Source organism: Mesoplodon densirostris, chromosome 16 (assembly GCF_025265405.1).
Source record: "Mesoplodon densirostris isolate mMesDen1 chromosome 16, mMesDen1 primary haplotype, whole genome shotgun sequence".
NCBI lineage: Eukaryota > Metazoa > Chordata > Mammalia > Artiodactyla > Ziphiidae > Mesoplodon > Mesoplodon densirostris.
In genome coordinates, this window is record NC_082676.1 from 21,277,748 (window position 1) to 21,301,236 (window position 23,489).

General features: G+C 49.6%; 1 protein-coding gene across 2 annotated transcripts in view; it reads right to left on the reverse strand.

Annotated features, from left to right (window-relative positions):
• Window positions 1-314: 314 nt before the first annotated feature.
• Window positions 315-23,489, reverse strand: part of PPP1R16B (protein phosphatase 1 regulatory subunit 16B) — a 72,697-nt gene continuing 49,522 nt past the window's right edge. The window contains exons 2-10 of one of the 2 annotated variants that reach the window (XM_060078412.1): window positions 22,139-22,209; window positions 17,991-18,136; window positions 15,033-15,136; window positions 13,233-13,357; window positions 9,135-9,260; window positions 8,520-8,595; window positions 7,727-7,856; window positions 7,460-7,628; window positions 315-824 (exon numbers count right to left, since the gene is read on the reverse strand). In XM_060078412.1, the coding sequence (XP_059934395.1) occupies window positions 315-824; window positions 7,460-7,628; window positions 7,727-7,856; window positions 8,520-8,595; window positions 9,135-9,260; window positions 13,233-13,357; window positions 15,033-15,136; window positions 17,991-18,136; window positions 22,139-22,209 (1,457 nt within the window). The remainder of the gene's footprint in view (window positions 825-7,459; window positions 7,629-7,726; window positions 7,857-8,519; window positions 8,596-9,134; window positions 9,261-13,232; window positions 13,358-15,032; window positions 15,137-17,990; window positions 18,137-22,138; window positions 22,210-23,489) is intronic. The other variant, XM_060078413.1, reaches the window with a different exon arrangement.

Sequence of the window (23,489 nt, forward strand, 5' to 3'; positions counted from 1 at the left end):
AGTACTGGTCCAGAGAAGCCTTTACCAACAACAGAACTGGAATCCCAGCCCGCCCTCCCGAAATCTGACAGCAGGATGAGTCAGGAAGCCACTATGGGCCTTGTTTTTGATGGCAGACAATGCAGCAAGAAGCAGAACCGTGGGATGTGGTGATGCTATGGGCAGCTGGCTGAGAGGTGAGGTTAGCGTTCCTCTGGAAAGCAGAGCCCATCCCCCCAGCTGCCCTCTGAAGCCTCCCCAGCCAGGGCTGCTGGGCTGGCCTGGATTCCAGGGACCCTCTCCCCAAAGCATCCCTCCCCTCCATCCCTCAGGGACTAGGAGATGCGGCAGCAGCCATGGACCTTCTCCTCCATTTCCTCCATGGGGGCCTTGAACTTCAAGAGTGGGGGGTCTCCACTGGTGACCGTGTAATACACCGAGGTCCCATTGCTGCTGTACGGGGAAGTTCTGCCTCCGATCAAGGGGGCCTTGCCTTCGCTGCTGCCCTCACCCGTCCTGGCCATGCCGCTACCCAGATGGGTGCTCAGGAAGGGGTGGCTGAGCAGCTTGGCTGCAGCCCGCTGCCGCTTCAGCTCCAGAAGCGTCTGGGGGCTCTGTTCCTTGTAGCCACTCCAGGGCGGGGTGGCATCGGCCATGCCAGGGTTGCCATAGGCCATGTTGTAGTCCGGCACCTCATGCACATTCCAGACATCCCCGTTGGACAGCGCATACTGGTAGGTGCTGACCGGAGCCCGGAGGCCGTTCTCAACAGGCATGTCCATTTCACTTCGTGGGATCTTGGTAGGAAACTCGGAGAGCAGCACGGGCTTCTCTAGCCTGGGGTTCTTGAGAGTGAGAAGGACAACGTTACCAGCTGGCTGGAAGATCTGAACCCATACCCCACTTGTGCCTCTGCTGAAAGCATGATTGTTTGGGCCTGTCCTCATCCGTTTTCCCTACCTGGGTAATAAGACTTCTATTTTCCTTTGGGGAACTCACCAATCTATGGGTTTTGCCACCTTTGCTCCCGGCGAAAGACCATGACCCCAGGCCTGGCCAATCAATAAACTCCCTACAGGAATTGATTCAGGGGTGGGTTCCTGACTGAAATTGGTTCAGTGAAACTCAATCCTGGGACTTGTGCTAGAAAAGCTGGGAAAGAGCAGATCGATTTCTGTAGGAACTACGCTGGTAAGATTGATGTACTGGGGAGATACCGTTTCAAAGGGTCTAGTTGGCTGTGAAGCCGGCACCTAAGGAAGACTGAGAGAGAAACAGAGACAGAGAGAGAGACTGCATCCTGATGACATGTTTTGAGCCCCTGGATCCACTTGGCCCCAGACTTCCCAGTTACAGAAGCCAATGCATCTCTTTTTTGTGTAAAAGTCGATTTCAGTTGGGTTTTTGGTCACTTGTACTTCTTCCTCTTAGCCCCCAGTATATCTCCACCACAAATGGAAGAGGCTCTTACCCAGAGATCCTTTATACCTAGAAATCCCTGGGTAATAAGAGCTTTAAAAGTAGCTGCAGCCTAGAAGCTATGACTAAAAGGTAGATTCATCTGACAGTGACAAAAAGATAAAGCATAGCAAAAATCACAAAGTCAAAAGACACATGAAAAACTAGAAATATATTTACAACCTATAAGACAGAAAAGGGACTAATTTCCAAATGTATAAAGAGCTCTTAAAAGTCCATTTGAGGGCCTCCCTGGTGGCGCAGTGGTTGAGAGTCCGCCTGCCGATGCAGGGGATACGGGTTCGTGCCCCGGTCTGGGAGGATCCCATATGCCGCGGAGCGGCTGGGCCCGTGAGCCATGGCCGCTGGGCCTGCGCGTCCGGAGCCTGTGCTCCGCAACGAGAGAGGCCACAACAGTGAGAGGCCCGCGTACCGCAAAAAAAAAAAAAAAAAAAAAGTCCATTTGAAAAAGCCCAACTACCCAACAGAAAAAACAGGCAAAGGACATTAATATGCAGATCACAGCAAAATGTAGATCTATATAGCATATAAATATAGGAAAAACATTCAATCTCACAAATAGTTAATGACATAAAAATTTAAACAACAAAATATCATTTTTACCCATCACATTGACAAATTTTGAAAAAATATTTATCTATTTATTTATTATTTATTTTTTGGCTGCGTCGGGTCTTGGTTGTGGGCTCAGTAGTTGTGGCGTGCGGGCTTAGTTGCCCGGATCCTGACCAGGGATCGAACCTCTGTCTCCTACGTTGGAAGGTGGATTCTTAACCACTGGACCACCATGGAAATCCCAACAAATTTTTTTTTTGGTTGGCAGGGAAGCGTACTGAGTGGCTTGTGGAATCTCAGTTCCCTGACCAGGGATCAAACCCGGGCCTTCGGCAGTGAAAGCGCAGAGTCCTAACCACTGGACTGCCAGAGAATTCCCGACAAATATTTTTAAAGTTTGTTATTATTCAGTGCTTGCAAGGGTGTGGGAAGTAGACAGGAGTGTCAACTGCCACAACTTCTTTGGAGGACAATGCCACACCATCCACCAAAAAAAAAAAAAAAAAAAAAATTTGTTTTTTAAGAAAAATATATACTTTGCACAAGCATGCCCATTTCTAGGACTTTGTTTCACAGATAGATTCCCTCAGGGGAGCATGTAAACCATCATTAGGCAGGTGGGAAATTATGGCAAGTACTTGTATTAGGCTGTTCTGGAGCTGGTAGGAAAAAATGAAGAAAGTCTCTATGTGCTGACTTGTGATTCCAAGAATCTGATTTCTTGGAAAGATTTCCAAGAAATATATAATTAGATTAAAATATGGTAAGGAGAGGGATGCTTCCCATAGAAAGTTTCCATTTATGTGTGTGTGTTTCTTCTGTTTGTTCAGTGGCTTCTTCTGAACTGTGCAGGCAAACTGATGACATATGGGATGGGAGGATGCAGATTCTTGATGGTCTAAATCAGTGCTTCTCATACTTTCATGTGCATATGAGTCACCTGGGGCTCTTGTTAAAATGTATATTCTGATTCACTAGGTCTGGGTTGGGACCCAAATTTCAGCATTTCTAACAAGTTCCTGCGAATAATTTGAGTAGCAGGGATGGAAGACACTCGTTCTCAGCCTTGAGTGCATATTGGAATCATCTGGGAGATTTTAAACACTTATACAATGCCAAACTGAAAAGCAACATACTGTGTGATTCAATCAACATACTGCATGATTTTGGAAAAGGCAAAACTTTGGAGACGGTAAAAAGATCAGTGATTGCCTGGGGTTGGGAAGGGATGAATAGAGAGCATCAGGGATTTTTAGGGCAATGGAACTATTCTGTATGACACTTTAATAATGGACACATGACATTATATGTTTGTTAAAATCCATAGAACGTACAACCAGAAAAGTGAACCCTAATGGAAACTATGAACTTTAGTTAATATAATGTATCAATACTGGCTCATCAATGATACGTGTAAACTACACTAAAGCAAGAGGTTAATAATAGTGGAAACAGGGGGGCATGATAACAAGGGTATATTGGAACTGTCTGTACTTCCCACTTATTTTTCTTTCTTTTTTTTTTTTTTTTTGGCTGTATCGCAGCACGTGGGATCTTAGTTACCCGACCAGGGATCAAACCCATACCCCTGCAGTGGAAGTGTGGAGTCTTAACCATTGGACCGCCAGGGAAGTCCCCCCACTTATTTTTCTGTAAACCTAAAACTAGTCAAAAAGTAAATAAATACATAAAGTCTATTCATTAAATAGATAAATAGGGACTTCCCTGGTGGTGCAGTGGTTAAGAATCCACCTGCCAATGCAGGTGACAAGCGTTCAATCTCTGGTCCAGGAAGATCCCACATGTCACGGAGCAACTAAGCCCGTGCACCACAACTACTGAGCCTGCGCTCTAGAGCCCGCGAGCCACAACTACTGAGCCCGCGCGCCACAACTACTGAAGCCCATGCGCCCGTGCTCCACAACAAGTGAAGCCACCGCAACGAGAAGCCCGCATACTGCAGCCAAGAGTAGCCCCTGCTCGCCGCAACTAGAGAAAGCCCGCGCGCAACAATGAAGACCCAATCCAGCCAAAGATTAATTAATTAATTAATTAATACATACAATGCCTGAGTCCCAAGCCTGGAGATTCTGATTTAATCCATTGGGACTGCAGCCTGGACATCAGGTTTTTTAAAAACAGAAACAAAACACCACCCCAAGGTGATTTTCTTGTTAAGAGTGTGAACCACTGGTTGAAGAGACGGGGTTGTCTTACTACTGCTGTGCCTGCTATCAGTGAATCAGCTCTGCCAAAACTATGTACCCAAGCCAGCCCTGGGGGTTAACAGCACAAAGCCTTGGCAGAAACCTGACTTGGGAGTCAGGCTGAGCAAATACTCCCTTAGATCAGTGGTTCTCAAATTCGCGCATGCATCATAATCCTCTGGAGGGCTGGTTGAAACACAGAGTGCTGGGCCCCAGCCCCAGGGATTATGATTTGGTACATCTGGGGCGGGGACTGAGAATCTGCATTTCTAACAAGTTCCCAGGTGATACTGACACTGCCGGTCCAGGGACCACACTTTGAGAATCCCTACCTTATAGACTATCACGTCCTTGACAGCACCTAAGACCTTGAAAGGTAGTAGGAACAAAAAAGGAAGGAGCTTTGAGCTTTGTAGCTGTATCCTGTGATCTCCTGGTTCCCTCTGGGGCTGGGACAGGGACCCTGGGCCCTGACAGTTTCCCTGGGACAGGACTGCCTGCTTCTGGCTATGCCATCTCTGTACCCTGTCTTCTCCTCCCTGGTCTGAAACCCCAGTCCCTGAGGCCAAGTGGCCCATCTGATTGCCTTCACTCAACTCCAAACAAACTGGAGCCTTGATGAGGAATCTCCAGAAATTAACAACAACAACAAACTCAGGCCTAACTCAGGCTGGTCTCCAGCATCCCTATCCCCCCACCCTATTCCCTACAGGGCTAATGGTTCATGAAACTCTACATCAATGAGCACTTCTGAGAGAATCCTGGGGTCTGTGAGATCTGAATAAACACACGGAAAGGAGCAGGCGTGGAGGAGCGGTGGTTGATTCCCTGAGGCTTTCTTTAAGAATCTCAGTCTCTTCTATGAATCAATAAGGAAAAGATAAACAACCCAATAAAAAAGGGCTAAAGAACAGATGAAGCACAAAGAGATAACCAGTTGGCCAATAAGCACAAGAAAATGTTCAACATCATCCACCATCAGGGAAAAACAAATTAAAACTTTGAGCTACACAGTAACCCCACCAGGATGGCTCACACGAAAAGAACTAACTATACCAACAGCGGGCAAGAAAGGCGCATTCACTGCTGAAGGGAGAGCAGACAGGTACAACTGCTTTGGAAAACTGCTTGGCCGGATCTTTGAAAGGTACATATCGCCTACCCCGTGACTCATACCGCATTCCTTGGTAAATACCCTACAGAGAACAGTGCTTGTGTCCACCTAAAGACACATACAAGGATGTTTGGAGCAGCTTTATTCAAAATAGCCCAAGCTGGAAACAACCCAAATGTCCACCAACGGACGAATGGACACATAAATTGTAGAATATGTAAATAATAGAATTTACGGAGCAATGAAAAAGAATGAACTGCTGCTGAATGCCACCACGTGGAGGAATCTCGGAGACACAAAGAAACCAAACACAAAGGACCATAGACTGCCTGGGTCCATTCATATGCAGATGCAGGTGCAAAACTAATCTTTAGTGCTCCAAGTTAAATAGTGGCTACCTTTGGGGTGGGAGAAGTCCTTGGAAAAGGGAACATGGGAGCCTTCTGGGATGACAAAAATGCTCTATACTTTCATCGGAAGGTATGTGTTTGTAAGTTTATTGAAAAATTCATTTAAGATTTGTGTATCTTACACAAGTTACACATCAATCACAAAGAAAAAATAATTAAAGCCTAGCTGGGAGGCATTTGAAATGTGATTCGATTTTGATCTACAACTCTTTTCTCTCCCAACCCCCAAGCTTAGGGAAGAAGGAAGACAAAAGCTCCACGTGTGCGGGCTCCATCCCAGCCAGTGCTTTGATGGGGATTTTCTCGAATAGGTGCCTTCTCTCCAGCTGGCAAGACAAGCCCTCATGTGACCTTTCAGGCAGGGAAGCAGGGCCCCACTGAGACATTTTGCATCTCTCCAAAGCAACACTTGCTAGAAATGTTTTCAGCTGCTCATCGTGTAATGGGAGAACCACAAAGGCAGACCCCTACTGGTATGGTCAGCCTCTTCCTTCTTGTCCCCAGCAATTCTGCTCTGGTCCCAAACCTGCTCACTCCTCTCAGCAAGGCTGCAGCCATGCATGGACCTGAGTGTATCGGTACTGAATCGAATAGTGTCCCCCCAAAACTCATACCCACCCCACATCTCTGCGTGTAACCTTATTTGGAAGTAGGGTCTTTGCAGGTGTAATCAGTTCAATTAAGATGAGGTCACATTGGATGAGACCTAGAGGGGTGGGATAGGGTGGGAGGAAGACGCAAGAGGGAGGGGATATGGGGGTATATGTATACGTATAGCGGATTCACTTTGTTATACAGCAGAAACTAACACAACATTGTAAAGCAATTATACTCCAATAAAGATGTTAGGAAAAAAAAAAAAAAAGATGAGGTCATACTGGATGAGGGTGGGCCCTAATCCAAAGACTGGTATCTTTCTAAGAGAAAAGAGAGATACACACACATATACAAGGAAGGCCATGTGAAGACAGAGGCAGTGACTGGAGGCCTGCTAGCAAAAAGCCAAGGAATGTCTGAGCCGTCAAAAGCTAGGAGAGAGGCATGGAACAGATTTCCCTTCTGAGACCCCAGAAGGAGCCAACCCTGTTGACACCTTGATTTTTAGACTTGGCCTCCAGAACTGGGAGAGAATACATTTCTGTTGCTTCAAGCCACCAAGTTGGCAGTAGTTCGTTACAGCAGCTCTCAGAAACTAATACAGCATCCTCTTAGGAAAGCGGTTTAATGCCCAGACCATTGGCTCCTCCTGGAGCCGGCTTCTTAGACGTCCTGCCAGCCCCTTACTATTTTTCAAAAATTTTCTTCCAACCTGATGCCTCAACACAATTCTCAACATCTTGTTATATTTCCCCCGAAGAAGTTGTAGTGCCCTCTCTCCCAGGGTGGCTGCCCTACTAAATCTTTCTTCTGGGAAGCCCAGAACTAAATCTCTCTTCTGCTGGAGCCCAAGTAGGCACATGGTGATCACTCACTCCCTGGCAATTATGAGTCCCTACTGTGTGCAAGTCTCCCAGCTCCGACAAGAACACACCCTACGCTTGCCCCATTAACCACAGTAGCTGCTCACATCAGACAGGATCCAGCTGGTTTAAGGGCACTGGCCAGCTGACCTCCCTCTGAAGGCTCTGAGATGAAGAAGCAACAACAGGCTGGGGCCCTGTCCCCCTCCCACGGCAGTGACCAAGAAGGGGGCCGGGCAGGAGGCAGGCACTCACCGGGTCCTTATTCTCTTGGTCTGTCCTGGTCTCCCTGATGTCCCCATTGTAGGTGGAGGTCCGCTGATCCTCAGCTGCGCTCCTCTGCTGCCATAGTATGGCCTCTCCCTCGTACTCCTTCCTGTACAGGTTGGTTCTGTCCGACAGGCTGGCTCGACGCACCACCTTCCTAAGGGGAGTTGGGGAGGGGGTATGCTGAGAGGCTGCATCCAGGCACCATGGGTGGGAGCATCCTCGGGCACCCTGGCTGCCCTGCCCCTGACTCACCCGCGGCTGCCCGCACTGGACGTCCTCCTGCTCAAGGATGACTTGTGCCTCAACTGCGACTTCATGATCACGTCGTGCTTGTGTTTTAGCTCCAACAGCAGTACCTTGAACTCCTCCTCTTCACACAGGTCTGAAGGGGCAAAGGAGCCCATGGTGGGGGATAGTGCAGGGGGCTGTGGCCCCTGAGGGCCCTCCAGACCAGAGGAGCTGCCACGCCAACCCACTGAAAACTCCCAGCATCTTTTGGGACATGGGAGGAGGGGAGAAAACAGTGCCAGCCTTATTTCCTGGGCTACGACTCAATCCTTAGAGGAGTGTAAGAGGAAACCCACGTCCCATGTACAGTCCCAATTCTCAGTTATGACTGAAGGATTCAGACACCTTTGATAGCTTCCAAGAGGAGACATTAATTCCCCACAAAAAGTATCAAGAGAATCAAGCAGGTACCCCCCATGTAGCCCAAGCAAGAACTTATGAAAAGATGCTGAAATCATACATCCCTACTCACTCAATCCACCTCATCCTTTAATTCAGCCGTCTGCCTATTCGCTGAACCAGTCACCCATCCATAGACTCATCCTCTACCCACCCATCCTCTTATTCATTCATACATACATTCATCCACTTATCCATCCATCCATCAATCTACCACCCATTAATTTATTCATTCATCCAACTATCCATCCACACACCAACCCACCATCTATCCAACCATATATTTAACCTTTTATCCTCTATTCATCAAAAAATCGATGAATGCTTATGTATATACCACGTGTTGTCCTGAACTTACCTATTGGCATCTCATCCATGGACGTCCTAGCACTGAGACTGGCCCCATGGGACACCAATAGCTCTGCCATCTGCATCTGAAACACAGGAAGAAGCCGAGGTTCCCCCCTGCCCAGGGCTCAGAAAGCCTAGGAGGTGGAGAGAGTGTTCAAAGCTTCTTAGGATGTGATCCAAAGAATGGCGGGGCAAAGTTGACTCCCAGGGAAGGCTCTGCCCCCTAAAGCCAGGAATCCCGGCAAATGCAATTGGCTTGACACCTCCTCCAGCATGTCTGGGCCATACCAAGGGACAGAAGAAGGAGTCAGCTATAACTCCAGAGCTGTCAGGTGTTTAAAGAGGAATGGTGAAAGCCACAGAGATTTCTATCTGGGAAACAAATGGAGAAACTATTCAAGGCAGAAATGTGGGGAATTTTCCAGCAAATTGGATTGTCGTCTTGCTAGGACACAACTCGCCAATCGTTTTTGCAAACTCCCTAGGTCTTTTCTTATCCCACATACTAGCCGTAGCCAACACCCTAAGTGGGTCTTGTGTTCTTTTGAACCAACTTCCAGCCCAAAGGACAGCAGGTTGACCCTGTGCTGGCCTCCTTCACAGCCCTGTGGGTGACAACTACCTGTCCCCAGAAGGCAGCCGCGTGCAGGGGTTCCCAGCCATCCCAGTCCTTCACATCCACGCGCACCCCGTGGTCCAGGAGGAGCTCGGCTGCCCGCAGGTATCCATTGGCTCCAGCTATGTGCAGCTGAAGGAGAGGAAAGACGTGAGCATTCCCCATGGGGCTGGTCCCTCATTTGGAGGCAGGAGAGCCCGTTCCCTGACCCAAGTCCCAGATCATACTTGGGACCAGCAGAATGGAATAGAATGAGGTGGAAATACCAGCCACGCTACAGAGCATTAACAAGTCTGCAACATGGAACTAGAAGGTAAGGCAGACAGGCGAGCCTTTCTCCCATCTTCAAGCCCTATAGTTAAGGCAACAGCATTTACTGAGTCCCTACTCTTCATTGAGCCCTTTAGAAGGGGTCTCAGAGGTCCAATAGGGTGGTTTTAAAGTATGTCTACAAGTTCTTTGACACATCTCTCTTTAAAAGATGAAGCTTAGAGAATTCCCTGTGGTCCAGTGGTTAGGACTCCGTGCTTTCACTGCCAAGGGCCTGGGTTCAATCCCTGGTCGGGGAACTAAGATCCCACAAGCCACGCGGTGCAGCCAAAAACAAAATTTTTTTAATTAAAAAAAAAAATGAAGCTTAATGCCTCCCTCCTTGAATGTGGGCCAGAACAAGTGACTCACTTCTAACAAATAGGATGTGGTGAAGTGGTGGTGTGTGATTTCTGAGGTTATAAAAGTCATTGCTGCTTCCAGCTTAGGCTCTCTTGCATCAGTCACTCTAGAAGGAGGCAGCCATCATGTTGTGAGGACCCTTAAGCAGCCCTAAGGAGACAGCCTAAGAGATGAGAAACTGAGGCCTCCTGCTGACAGCCAGTGTTAACTTGCAGCCGTGTGAGTGCGCCACTTTGGAAGTGAGTCCTCCAGCCCCAGTCAAGCCTTCAGATGACTGCAGCCCTGGCTGACATCTTGACTGTAACCTCACGAGAGACTCCATGCTAGGGCCACCCAGCTAAGCTGCTCCCAATTCCCTGACTTACAGAAACGATGTGAGATAATAAATATTTATTGTTGTTTTGAGATGCTACATGTTGTGTTAGTATGTTATGCAGCAACAGATACCCAATACATCCAATAAGGGAAAGCTCATGTTGAGGCCCCCTCTCTCTTACCTGGCACCATTTAAGGCCTCTGGTGATGGATACCACCTTGCAGACCTCAGTTGTCCACTTGCCCAATCTCCCAGAAAATACATAAAGTGCTTAGCACGTGACGAACCCTCAGTAAGTGATGAACATCCTGAGAGAGCCATGAGTGATGACAAGATGCACTGTGGGAATGGATGGAGGAGCGAGAAGGAGACGAGGCAAAGAGAAACCAAATGCCCAGCCAAGGTGGGAGACAGGTGAGAGCCCAAGGAGGCCAGCAGAAGCCAGGCAGGGAGGAAATCAGAGGGCTCTCGGGGGGGCCAAGGTCAGGGGCAACAGAGCCTCAGCCAGTGGGATGGGGAAAGCACGGCCTTCACAACAGAGCCCTGATGGCCAGATGCTGCATCATCCTGGGGTCAGGTTGCTGTAAGGTTCTGGCAAATGGAGGTTTTCCTTTATTTTTTAATTTGTAGAAAAGACTCAGGGTGTGATCTGGTACAGGCACACGTGAAAGTTGGTATCCTTATCTGATTTATAAATATCTGCTGCTTGCCAGTGGTTGAGAATGACACACAGCTGGACAGCCAGACATTACAAGCTGTGGGGTCACATACATGGCTGGGAATAAAAAGGTATGACTGGGAGAGCAATATTGGTGTTTTTTTGTTTTATTAAAGTACAGTTGATTTACAATGCTTCAGGTGTACAACAAAGTCATTCAATTATACATACATGCATAAATATATATATTCTTTTTCAGATTCTTCTCCATTATAGGTTATTACAAGATATTGAATATAGTTCCCTGTGCTATACAGTAGGTCCTTGTTGTTTATCTATTTTATATACAGTAGAGTAATAATGTTAGTAATAATAATGTGTTAATCATTAGCATCTATTGAGCGTTTACAGACTCTGTGCTGAGCACCTACATGCAGAATCTCATTTAGTCCTCCCAACAATGCTTAAGGAAGATACTATTCATCTCCCCACTTTACTGGGAAGACCTGAGACCTAGTATGTGCCCGGCTCATGTGGGTGAGCCACTATGAGGCTAGCCCAAGCGGAGTAGACCCCTGTGTCTAGAGGGCTGAGCCACAGACCCAGAGGAGCTCCAGCTACGGTGGGCAACTCCCTGATACAGCCTGGCCATGGTTTCATACAGCATTCATGCAGCAGTGCTCAATCCAACTACATGAATCTATCCTTGAGTTCTGGGCTGAGCAGGTGATCTGAGCAGGGACCTTGTTCATAGAAAAGGGCATGAGGTACATAAACCTAAAAATAGAACTACCATAGGATACAGCAATTCCACTGCTGGGTATATATCCAAAGAAAATGAAAACGCTAATTTGAAAAGATACATGCACCCCAGTGTTCATAGCAGCATTATTTACAATTGCCAAGATATGGAAGCAAACTAGGTGTCCATCAAAGATGAATGAATAAAGAAGGTGTGGTATATATAGACAATGGAATATTACTCAGCCATAAAAAAGAATGAAATTCTGCCATTTGCAGCAATGTGGATGGACCTAGAGGGTATTATGCTTAAGTGACATAAGTCAGACAGAGAAAGACAAATATGTTATCACTTATATGTGGAATCTAAAAAATAAACAAATGAATGTATATAACAAAACAGAAACAGACTCACCAGTATAGAGAGGGACAGGGGAGGGGCAAGATGGGGTAGAGGATTGAGAGATATAAACTATTATGTATAAAATAAATAAGCAACAAAGATGTATTGTACAATACAGGGAATATTGGCTATTGCTTTGTCAGAACTTTAAATGGAGTATAATCTATAAAAATATTGAAACACTATGTTATACACCCAAAACTAATATAATATTGTAAATTAACTATAAAGTAAATAAATAAATTTTAAATTAAAAAAAACTTTAATTAAAAAAAAAAAGAAAAGGGCATGAGGCAGAGGGTAGGGCTCAGGAACAGGTAGGAGAAGCCCAGTTGTCACACCTGGGCCACCAGGTCAGGCCTGAGGGACGGGGAGGGAACCTGGTACTGCTGAGCTCTACCTGGTGAGCTGAAGATTCTGAAACCCCTGAGTTCTCACGGTCACACAGACCACAAGCCTAGGGCAGGGCCCAGCCATGGGCAAGGTTGGGAGTGGTGGGGTGGGCTTCCAAGGCCATGCTCCAATTTTCAGTTTAGAGGCTGCAGAAGCAGACCTTCCGCAATACCGAGCTGTATCATGCTATGAGAGCCTATGAAGAAAGATCAAGAAGGTTTCCCAAGTCACTGACACTTGAGCTGAAAGGGTGAGTGGAGCTAACGAGGCAGATTAGAGAGAGAGAGAAGGTTCCATTGTTCTCCATCTCCAGGGCCTAGTCCCGCATGCGGCATACAGGACGTCGATGGGTGGGCGAACCGATGGAGGGATGGGTGAACCAGTGATGATTCGGTGCCTGGGGGTGTCTGGGCTCTGAAGTCAGGGAACTCAGAGGAGAGGCTGTTGTAGCAACATCAGGGACAGCCAGCGAGGCAAAGCACTGGGGTGGGAGAGGGGACACTAAGGCAGGGGAAGGAACAGTGCAAAGCAAGATGGCCTGGGTGAGCAGATGAACAGGGCACCAGTCCTTAGGCAGGACACATCACAGGAGGAGGCGGAAATAATGAACTCAGGATGGACACCTGGAGCTTGAGGTAAAGGAGAAACTTAGAGACAGAAGAGGCGAATGGCAGAGCCAAGCCTCCCACCCAGGGCTCCCGACTCCCAGCCCCAGCTTCTCAAAGCCACTGAGCCCCGCTCTACTAACTTCCCAAATTCCAGGGGCACCCCTGGCCCCAAGAGGTGGGGGAGGTCCAAAGCCATGGACAGGCCCCAACTGTATAGGCTTGGCCTCCACCGGCACTGGCCCAGTTCAGTTCTAGCTGATCTGGGTTCTGGTCCTGACCCCCCAGCCCAATCCAGCCTGGCCCCTCTCCTCACCAGTGTGGCACCCTGGGCATCTATCCAGTCAAGGTCCTGGCCGGCTGCAATCATACAGTGAATGTCCGAAATCATCTGCTGCTCAGGAGCTGCCCGCTTCTCATTGATTTTCTCTTGGGTGATGCCTGCAGTGGGGAAGGGGGGATTGAGTCAGCATTCCCAGGCAGAGAACCCAAGGGGGAGGGGAGGGGAGGAAGACTGGGGAGGCATGGCTCCTGTCCCCGAGGGTCTGCCAGTCAAGGGGGTAGATAGATATGCCCAGAGGTCATTTCTCCCAGGCCCAGTGAATACAAACACCACGTGTTGGGCCACAAACAAGGTCCATCCCTGCCTGGTACCCAGTCGGCATTGTAGTGATATCGATTAGTGGTACACACACAGTCCTTCTGTTCCTACCATCCACCTACCTGCCTCCAACTGCTCAAATACCTGGCTCCATCTCATCCTTCAGGTCCAGCCTGGACCACCTCCTCAGCTGGCCTCCCCTGACCACTCTGTTTGACCAGGTCTCTGTTAATTTCTTCTATTTCGTCTACAGCTGTGTTTGCAGCACCAGGCACGATGCTCAATGAATCTTTATTACGGCAATGACTGAATTACTGAACATACAGCTTTTGAATGGAGAGCTGAAGAAATCGAGGTTGAGGGACACAGAAACACATTTTCAAGCCTGAATCTCTGGCTAAAAATTTAAGCGTTACTAGCAGCTGCTAATGGTCTTTAAGGAGAGAGGGATTTGCCCTGAAAAAAAGGTCCATGAGATCAAGCATTCTTGGATAGAATTCAGGGGAGGTCTATAAACTTGAAAGAGAAAAAGAATGACCTGTTTATTTTCATTAACGTTTCAATGAAATGTAGCATTTCCTTCCATTAGAACGTACGCCAAATTCACAGTAGAATTGGCAGTGCCTGTGACTTTGTCACCAACAGAAACTGTAGGTATTTTCATATCATGTTATCTTATTGTTTCACGAATCAATAACGTTTCTATTTCACACATTTAAAAATATTTGGGGAGCTCTACTTTAATAGAAGTGGTTTCCTTTATAATCCTATGGCTTTGATAACTGCATTTAAAAATATTGTGAGAAGGGTCCATAGACTCACCAGATTGGCACAAAAATTGTTAGGAAGTTCTGCAGGTGAACAAGGAAAGTGCCAGGGCCAGGGAATGGGCAGGCCAAAAGGGCAGTTCCCACAGCCATCTGGGAAGAAACACAAGCACAGAGCCTGGGCAGGACCTTGGACTACAGTCCAGGGTCTGGATTTGAGATTTATTTCTAAAGAGGAGGTCCTTCAGGGGTATGCACTGGGGTGGCGAGTGTGGGCAGATCTCTCTGATTGCTGCATTCATTTCCTCTCTGAAGCTCATTTGTAAGCTGAGAACAGCCCACAACTTGTTTATCCAAGGTCCCTGGCAGCCCGCGTGGTGCCTGGCACAGAGCAGGCAGCCGCGAATGTTCTTGACTTTGTATTATTTTTCCCAAATGGGAATATGTCTTTATTGTGAATGTTTATTGAATTGAAATTGTCACAGCTGACGAAGAGACCCGGCCAGCTGAGGCCACCCGTGTGTGTGGGTGACACAGATGAGAGCAACGCCCCCCTTGTGCACAGCACGTCTTCCAGGGTTGTCCTGTGTCCGCATCTTGCCCATCACATGGGTAACCACCATTGTGGGGCCCCATCCCAGTTCCTGAGCACTGAGCAGGCGGTGGGCACATTGCTAGGTAGCTTGTTCACCTGCATTGATGTGAGAGAGCCGCAGCCCCACTTCACCGCAGGCGGCCCTGCCCTTACCCTGGTACGCCATGCACGTCTCGATGACATCCAGGGTGGGCTCATCCTCGCAGAGGTCATAGGGCATGTTCCCATCGGAGTTGACGGCAAGCAAGTCGGCCCCACTGCAGAGAGAGGGCCAGGGTGAGGGCCAGCTATGTGCGCAGAGGGTTGGTCTGGCTGCCTCTACCACCCAGCCTCTCACTCCCACCCCACTATGCACCCCAACATCCACAACCCGACCACGGTGCAGCCCAGCAAGGATAGCATCTCTAGGATCTCAGGGGCCCCAGGTGGGAAGGGACCAAAATCCCAGAAGGGCTGTGCCAGCAGACTTCCCCCAGCTTCCCGCTCTGTTGAACCAGCAGGCAGGCACTGGGGCACAGATGTCAAATAAGAAAATATAACATTAATGGCAGCAACACTGCTTCCCAGGCATCTGCTTAGAGCCAGGCTTGATCTAAGCCCTTTACACTCATCATTGGATATAATCCTCATAATAGTCTTCTTGGTTCAGTATTATTGGCCCCATCTCATGCAAGGGAAACAAAGACTCAGACAGGTTCAGTCACTTGTCTGAGGTCACACAGCCAGGACGTGGGAGGGCCAAGACTCAAACCTGGCCCTTTCATGGGCCAGCTCTTTTCACTTCTCCTTGTCCTATTTCAGTCTTGGAGCAAGTGCAGAAGTACCCTCAGCTATCCCCTACCTCCTCCGCTAAGTCCCTGCCCAAAAGGCTGGCCAGGATAGGGACAGGACAGAGCCTTGAGGCTCCATGGCAGAATCTGTCTTTTGGGCCACTGGCTCCTACGTGCATGGCTCTGGGATGCCCTGCGGCAGCATAACCCGGGCACCACTGAAATAAAATGCAGCTTCCTGGGCTCCACTCTGGACCTCCTGAAACAGAGTCTCTCGGGGGTGGGGTGGGTGGGGTTGAGGATTACGTATTTTAAACCCATGATTCCGGTACACATCGGTGCTGGGGACGCACTGTACCAGGCTGGCACCACTCCCTTCTCCTCTCGCACCATCCCAGATTGGACTGTGGCCACCTGATGCTCCTGTAGACTTAACCACACCCAGGTTCTCATCGGAGGTGTGGGCATGGGCCACCTGCCAGTCCTTTGGCCTAACAGCCCTCCACTGTGACCTCTCTGAGCTCCTGTGTGCCCTTGGGTAAGCTAATCCACCTCTCTGAGCCAGGGCTGCATCTCTATCCCTCCAGTAGCCACCTGATGGGCCCTGGCTGCTCTGCTGAGACCTCTGCCAAAGGTCACCTGCACTCGGCCACTATTCCTGAATCCTTGCACTCAGATGCTCTCCTGGGACCCCAACCCATGGGTCTCTCTCCGTCTTGGCTCTGGTACTTAAATCAGCTGATTTCCTGTGTGGTTCCTCAGGACTTTAGCATCCCTGAGTGCTCAGTGCCCAGCACAGGGCTTGGCCCAGCTTGACTGCCCTCCAATCATTAGATGAATTCAATTAAATACACTTGAAATTGAATGGTGCCTTTTCTGTGTGTTTATAGAAACTAAGCAGACTAGAAGGAATTTCAGCATGGGAGGAGACTGTCAGAGCTCTATAGAGGGAAATGGCCTTATTCCTGGGAAAGGCATTGTTACGTGGTGTCCCCCAAAGCCCATTCTGCCCCAAAGAAATGCAGGTGGACGTGATTTGGCGGGGTGGGGGCGGGCAGAGCCAAGGAAGTATGCTTGCTTTTTATTTTACAGCAAGAAAAACAAAAATGGCAACGACACATAACCATGGAGGAGATGAATTCAGACTCATGGGGACAGACAGAGAAAAAGAGATTGAAAAAAGAAAATGATACCCTGATACAAAGACAGATGAAGACACCACAAGAAAACTACAGACTGATCTCCCTTATGAACACTGATGCAAAAGTCCTCAAGAAAATACTAGCAGGGACTTCCCAGGTGGTGCAGTGGTTAAGAACCTGCCTGCCAATGTAGGGGACACAGGTTCGTTCCCTGGTCCAGGAAGATCCTACATGCCTCGGAGCAACTAAGCCTGCTAGCCACAACTACTGAGCCCGCGTGCCACAACTACTGAGCCCGTGTCCTGCAATTACTGAAGCCCGCACGCCTAGAGCCCGTGCTCCGCAACAAGAGAAGCCACTGCAATGAGAAGTCCGCGCACCGCAACGAAGGGTAGCCCCCGCTCACCACAACTAGAGAAAGCCTGTGCGCAGCAGTGAAGACCTAACACAGGCAAAAAAACCCCAAAAAACAAAAACCAGCAAACCAAATTCAGCAGCCTATTGGAAGGATTATACACTGTGGCCAAATGGGATGTATGCCTGTAACACAAGGATGGTGAATTTTTTTAAATAAATTTATTTATTTATTTTTGGCTGCATTGGGTCTTCGTTGCTGCACATGGGCTTTCTCTAGTTGCAGCAAGCAGGGGCTATTCTTCGTTGCGGAGTGCGGGCTTCTCACTGCGGTGGCTTCTCTTGCTGCGGAGCACAGGTAGGTGCACAGGCTCAGTAGTTGTGGCCCATGGGCTTAGTTGCTCCATGGCACGTGGGATCTTCCCGGACCAGGGCTCGAACCCGTGTCCTCTGAATTGGCAGGAGGATTCTTAACCACTGCACCACCAGGGAAGTCCCAAGGATGGTAAATTTTATGTTAGGTGTATTTTACCCAATAATATCGGGAGAAAGAAAGAGAATGAAAGGAAAGAGAGAGAGAATTAAGAGAGACACAGTGGAAAAGACAGAGTGATACCAAGGAGGAAAGAGACAGAGATGGAGAGAAAACGAGAGAGAAAGACACAGGGATGGAAAGGGAATGTGGTGAGAAAGAGAAAGAGTGGCAGGCACCAAACGAGACAGAAAAAAAAAGAGAGAGAGGAGATGAAAGTAAAAAAAAAAAAAAAAAAAAAAAAAAAAAATAGAACTTGGAAAAAACCAAAGGCAGAGGGAAGGCTGTTCTTGGGGGAGAGAGGGGCACGTACTACTGAACGAGGATTTTCACCAGGTTGATATGGCCACAGGTGGCCGCGGCATGCAGGGGCGTCCACAGCTCGTTGTCCTTGGCGTTCACATTGGCACCGTGGGAAAGGAGCAACTTGACAATTTCCTCAAAGTTGTCAATGCAGCACTGCAAGGTGGACACAGGCAGGGTCAGCTCCCAGCAGGGCCCTGGGTCGTGACGAGGGCACACCAAGTTCCCCCTCGAGAGGCCACAAGAAGGACAGCAGAGCCAAGCTGCCTGAGTTTGAATCCAGCTCCATTACATACACGCTGTGTGGTCTTGGGCAAGCCACTTAACCTTTCTGAGTCTGTTTCCTTGTGAGTAAGTTAATAATATACAAGACAAAAATATAAAGACAATCCAAAAATAAAGTCGTCTATAAGATGTTTTGCAAACGTTGGTGGAATGGGATGAAATTTGGAATGAGGCTTTAAAACCTTTTCTTTTTAATTTCAGAGGGCTTCCTTCCAGCAACACTGTGTGGAGAACTCTAACTTAGATAACCAATCAATTCAAGCAGGGCTGCTCGGGCTGAAGCAGGGGCATGTGTTGGTTGGGTGGGGATGGGGGTGATGGGGGAGACACCCCTTGACAGCAGTGACCTCCTAGATCACAGTTTGGAATCTCTGACTTAAGAATTTCTGACCCAGAAGCTAGTTCTTGGGGAAGTCCCAAGTAACCAAGCCTCGCCCCTCAAAACCAAGCTCTGTGTGAAGCTCTAAGGGGTCCTAAAACATTCCCTGAGAGGAGACAGCCATGTCTGTGCTTCTGCTTGTCCACACGTGGGGCAGCCCCAAGGAGAAGGCAGCCCCCAGAGAGATGCAGGGCTCCAACAGCCATTGGAGCTCCCAAACTCCAGGGACGGAGGGTGAAAGATTCCAAGCGGACAGAGGGACGTCAAGCCAGGGCCATGAGCAGCGAAAAGTGAGGACAGAGGAAGTAGAAGACAGGAAACCACTTTACAGACTACAGGATGCATCCCAGGTGACCTCTGGAGAAGCCAGCAGGGGACAAAACGCTCAGCACTGCCCATCCAGGGAAGCGCTTACCCCTCAGTGCAATGGGAGATGTTGCAGAGTTATACTCGGAGGAGAAGAACAGTCAAGCTTGCTTTTTAAAAAATCCCTCCTCTGGCTGCATGTGGAGAAGAGATTGCGATCACAAGCTTTGCAGGGGTGAAGAGGCATGGTGAGGAATTATGCTGAAATCACCCATGTAAGAGATGATGGTGGTCCAACCTAGAGGAGTGCCCGTAGGCCTGTGGAGAGGTGACTGGATGCCAACAGAAGGAGCGGGGGCACCTGTGGCAGCCCACAGCCCCAGGTGGGTGTGCGGATGGGGATGGGGATGGGGATGGGGATGGAGATGGGGCGGCACCATGGCCTCCACCCCTATTCTCAGCCGAACCAGGGGCCAGTGCCAGAGGGACAGATGGGAAAGAAGAAGCCATTTGCACAGATGGTGCCAAGGACCCAGGTTCTCTTTCTGCACCAGCCGATCTGGGGTTGGCTGGCTCTGGGGGCACCTCTCCGGACAGCAGGGGCATGTGTGACCCAGTGGAGCCTCAGGTAGTCGGGAGAACCATGCAGTGACAAAGCATCGCCGGCAGAGGGCACCAAAGGCACCAGAGTGAGGCGTCGGGGAAAAGGCGTGGGTCCCCAGGCTGTCACGGGGAGATGGGTTTGGGATGGCCCGGTTCATAGGAGGAGAAGCAGCCCAGCCCCTGGGATCAGGGGACAGAAGGGCCAGAGATCCCACCCTGAGGGCTGCAGAAAACATGAGGATGGGCGGGGCGGTGGGCGGCAGGGGGATTATACATCCAGAATTGCAGTCGTGTGAGAAGGATGCCCATGGGCTGGGCCAGTCTGTACCTGAGCAAGGGCTGGGTTGGGACCTGGATGCGGGAGTGAAATGGAGGCTGGTACGTGATGGAGTGGGCTGGCCTGCTCTCCTGCATTCCCCAAGGTGGGCAATGACACCTGGCATTGGATGACTCCTCCCACCCCGTCACTTCCCACGTCCAATCTAGCACCAGGTGTGGATTCCATCTCCTGCATCGCTGTCCCCATCCCCACTGCCTTGGCTGAGGCTTCATCATCTCTCTCTGCCTCCCTGTCACTCTCCTTCCACACACCTCAGCCGGAGAGAGCTTCTTTGTTAATCCAGCCACGTTGCTCTCAGTTTACAAACCTCTGAAAGGCTCCCTGTTGCCAAGAGCAGAAAACCCACAGAAAGCTCTCCCTACTGTGCTCCTTCTTTGTACTGGAGCAGTAGTGACAATAATGATGACACCTATAACAACAGCCCCAGCAGGAGCAGTAATAATATGTCACACTGTCAATAATAAGAGCTAATGCTTTTAGAGGCGTTACTATGGCCACACATCTTGCTAGCCATGCATTGCCTCATTTGATTCTCAGAACAACACTTCCAGGGCTCCCTAGCCATGTGGGGCTAGAGGCTACCGTACCGGACAGTGTCGTTACACAGAACATGCCATCACCATAAAGGTTCTATTGGACAGTGCTGCCCTGACTCAGTTTCCTGAGCTGTAAAATGGGGATAATAATATTTCAAAGAATTGCTGGGCAGATCAAACCACACTTCACATAAGTGAAGTGGCTTTGCCGAGAAGTGAACATGTGACCCATTTTAATAATAATAATAACTAATATTTACCCAGTGTCAAGTGATGCTTATAGGGTTTTTATGCGTATTTATTTAACCCTCACAACAACCAAATGAGATGGATACTTGTTATTCCTCTTTTACAGATGAGGAAAGTGAGGCACAGAGAGCTTAAAGAACTTGCCCAAGGTCACACAGCTAGAATTTGTAGATGCATGAAGCCCTGCGGGACAGGAAGAGAAGCCAAGAGGACACATGGGGAGCCCCTGGGCTGATGGCTGAGGGTGGAGACTTGTCCCCAGGGCTTATGGGTAGGGGGATGGCCAGTCTCTGCCCACCCTTCCTGCCCTCAGAGGGAGATGGAGAGGCTCTCCCCAGCCCAGGGTTCCAGTAGCCTGGCCTCCCACCCGCCAGGCTGCATTCAAGTCCACCTGATCAAAAACTTGGTCCAGAGCATGGGGAGGCTCAGCGTGCTCACTCGTTAACTCAGCACACACATATTGAGAACCTACTGTATGCCAGCATGGGAAGCAAGACTGGGATACACCGATGAGAAGAGACCTGGGCTCTGCTCTTGTGCAGCGCAGAGTCTGGGTAACGGGAGACCAGCATTAAATAGTCACGCTAATGGATGAAATGACAAAGGGATGCTCAGAAGAAAGGACATGGATATAGCAGCAGAGCTCTCAGGCTCTTGCTGTGCACGCACCAGAGCGCTGGGTGAAGTGCGACGGGGAGCAGTACCGTGTGTACAAGGGACGAAAGAGTCAAGTGGCTGGAGGCCAGGCATCCAGAAAACATGGTGGGCTCAGCAGGGGCACAGGGGCGTTCCTTACCCCCAGCGTTATGGAAAGACACCAGAGCACTTTGAGTAGCATCAGCAAATGTTGGGTCTGAGCATCCCTGCAGCCACTGCTTGGAGGATGAAGCAGGGGCAGGGCTGCCTGAACGCTGGGGACTAGTTAGGGGGCTGTTGCAGCATCCAGGTGACAAATGACAGCCAGAGCAGCCCCTCCCTAACCAAAGGGGCCCGGGCCCATCTCGCTGCCCTAAAAAGGATGTGTGTTTTGATAGCACATGATTCCTGGCCAGAGTTCATGGCTGTGTGACCTTAGGAAGGTCACATAAGCCCCCTGTCAATCACTTTTGTCACGGGGGTGGATGGATGCCTTGGTGGGTGTGAACAAATGTGCTTCGTAAACTGTCAAGCTCCAGACAGACTTGCTTTGTTTGTCAAACCCTTGGCCAGGCAGTGAGGATGCAGCGTACAAAGGCTCCCTGTCCGCGGAGGCTGTGTGTGTGCCGCGCATGTGGGCACAGGGCTCTGTGGGCGTGCCTGTAACAGACACACTCGTCTCCAAAGCAGACAAGAGCCCTTCAGATGTGGTAGCTGCGGCTCCCCTCCCCCTCCTCCCTGAGGGCTCTGGGCAGGAAAAAGCAGGGAGATGGGGTACCTGTCCAGGTGGAGAGCAGGGAACCAGGGCCCCAGCGGGTCCTTACCTGGTGCAGGGCTGTGAGTCCATCCTCGTTGCACAAATCAGGGCTGATCTTATTCTTCAGGAAGTAGCGCACTGCAACAGAGGGGACAGGAGTGACTGTCCTGTCACACTTCAGGTGTGCAGGGATGCGGGGGACCCAGGTAAGACCCGCTCTCCCCCGGGTCCTGACACAAACAGTCTTGTTTACCTCTTACAACAGGGGTGAGAGGTAAGTGTCCAAACCTCCCCATTTCACAGATGAGGAAACTGAGGCACAGAACACAGATCTCTTGTCCAGGATTTCCAAGAGGTGGAGAGCACTGCCTGTCTTACTCTGCATAATAATGACAGGAGCTAATGGTTATTGAGCACTTCCTGTGCGCCAGGCACAGAGCTAAGCGATTTACATTTGTTGTCCAGAGGGAGAACATTCTAGTCACTGAAAGCATACACTCTGGTGTCCAATGGCTTGGGTTCAAATGTAAGTGCTGTTTTTTTATTGGCTGTGCAATCTCAGTCAAGACCCTTCTCTCGGGCCTCCCTGGTGGCGCAAGTGGTTGAGAGTCCGCCTGCCGATGCAGGGGATACGGGTTCGTGCCCCGGTCTGGGAGGATCCCATATGCTGCGGAGCGGCTGGGCCCGTGAGCCATGGCCGCTGAGCCTGCGCGTCCGGAGCCTGTGCTCCGCAACGGGGGAGGCCACAACAGTGAGAGGCCCGCATACCACAAAAAAAAAAAAAAAAAAAAAAAGACCCTTCTCTCTGGGGCTTCCCTGGTGGCGCAGTGGTTGAGAATCCGCCTGCCAATGCAGGGGACACGGGTTCGAGCCCTGGTCCGGGAAGATCCCACATGCCGCGGAGCAACTAAGCCCATGCGCCACAACTACTGAGCCTGCGCTCTAGAGCCCACGAGCCACAGCTACTGAGCCCGTGTGCCACTACTGAAGCCCGTGCACCTAGAGCTCGTGCTCTGCAACAAGAGAAACCACCGCAATGAGAAGCCCGTGCACTGCAATGAAGAGTAGCCCCCGCTCACTGCAACTAGAGGAAGCCCATGCGGAGCAACGAAGACCCAATGCAGCCAAAAATAAATAAATAAACAAAAATAAATTTATTAATAAAAAAAGACACTTCCCTCTCTGTGCCTCAGTTTTCTATTCTATAAAATGGGGATGATGTTAATCCCACCTCACCAGGACATCATGTGGAATAACTGAGGTGAGCTGTGGCAGGGTCTTAGCACAGTGTCTGGCACATGGTTTGAATGTCAGCACTTGTTATGGAGGTTGTTATTATTTTTATTAACACTGCAGGTCCCTGCACCCGTAAGTGTCAAATGTCCCTGCTTTGGCCCTACTGAGCCTTGAGGCTTTAA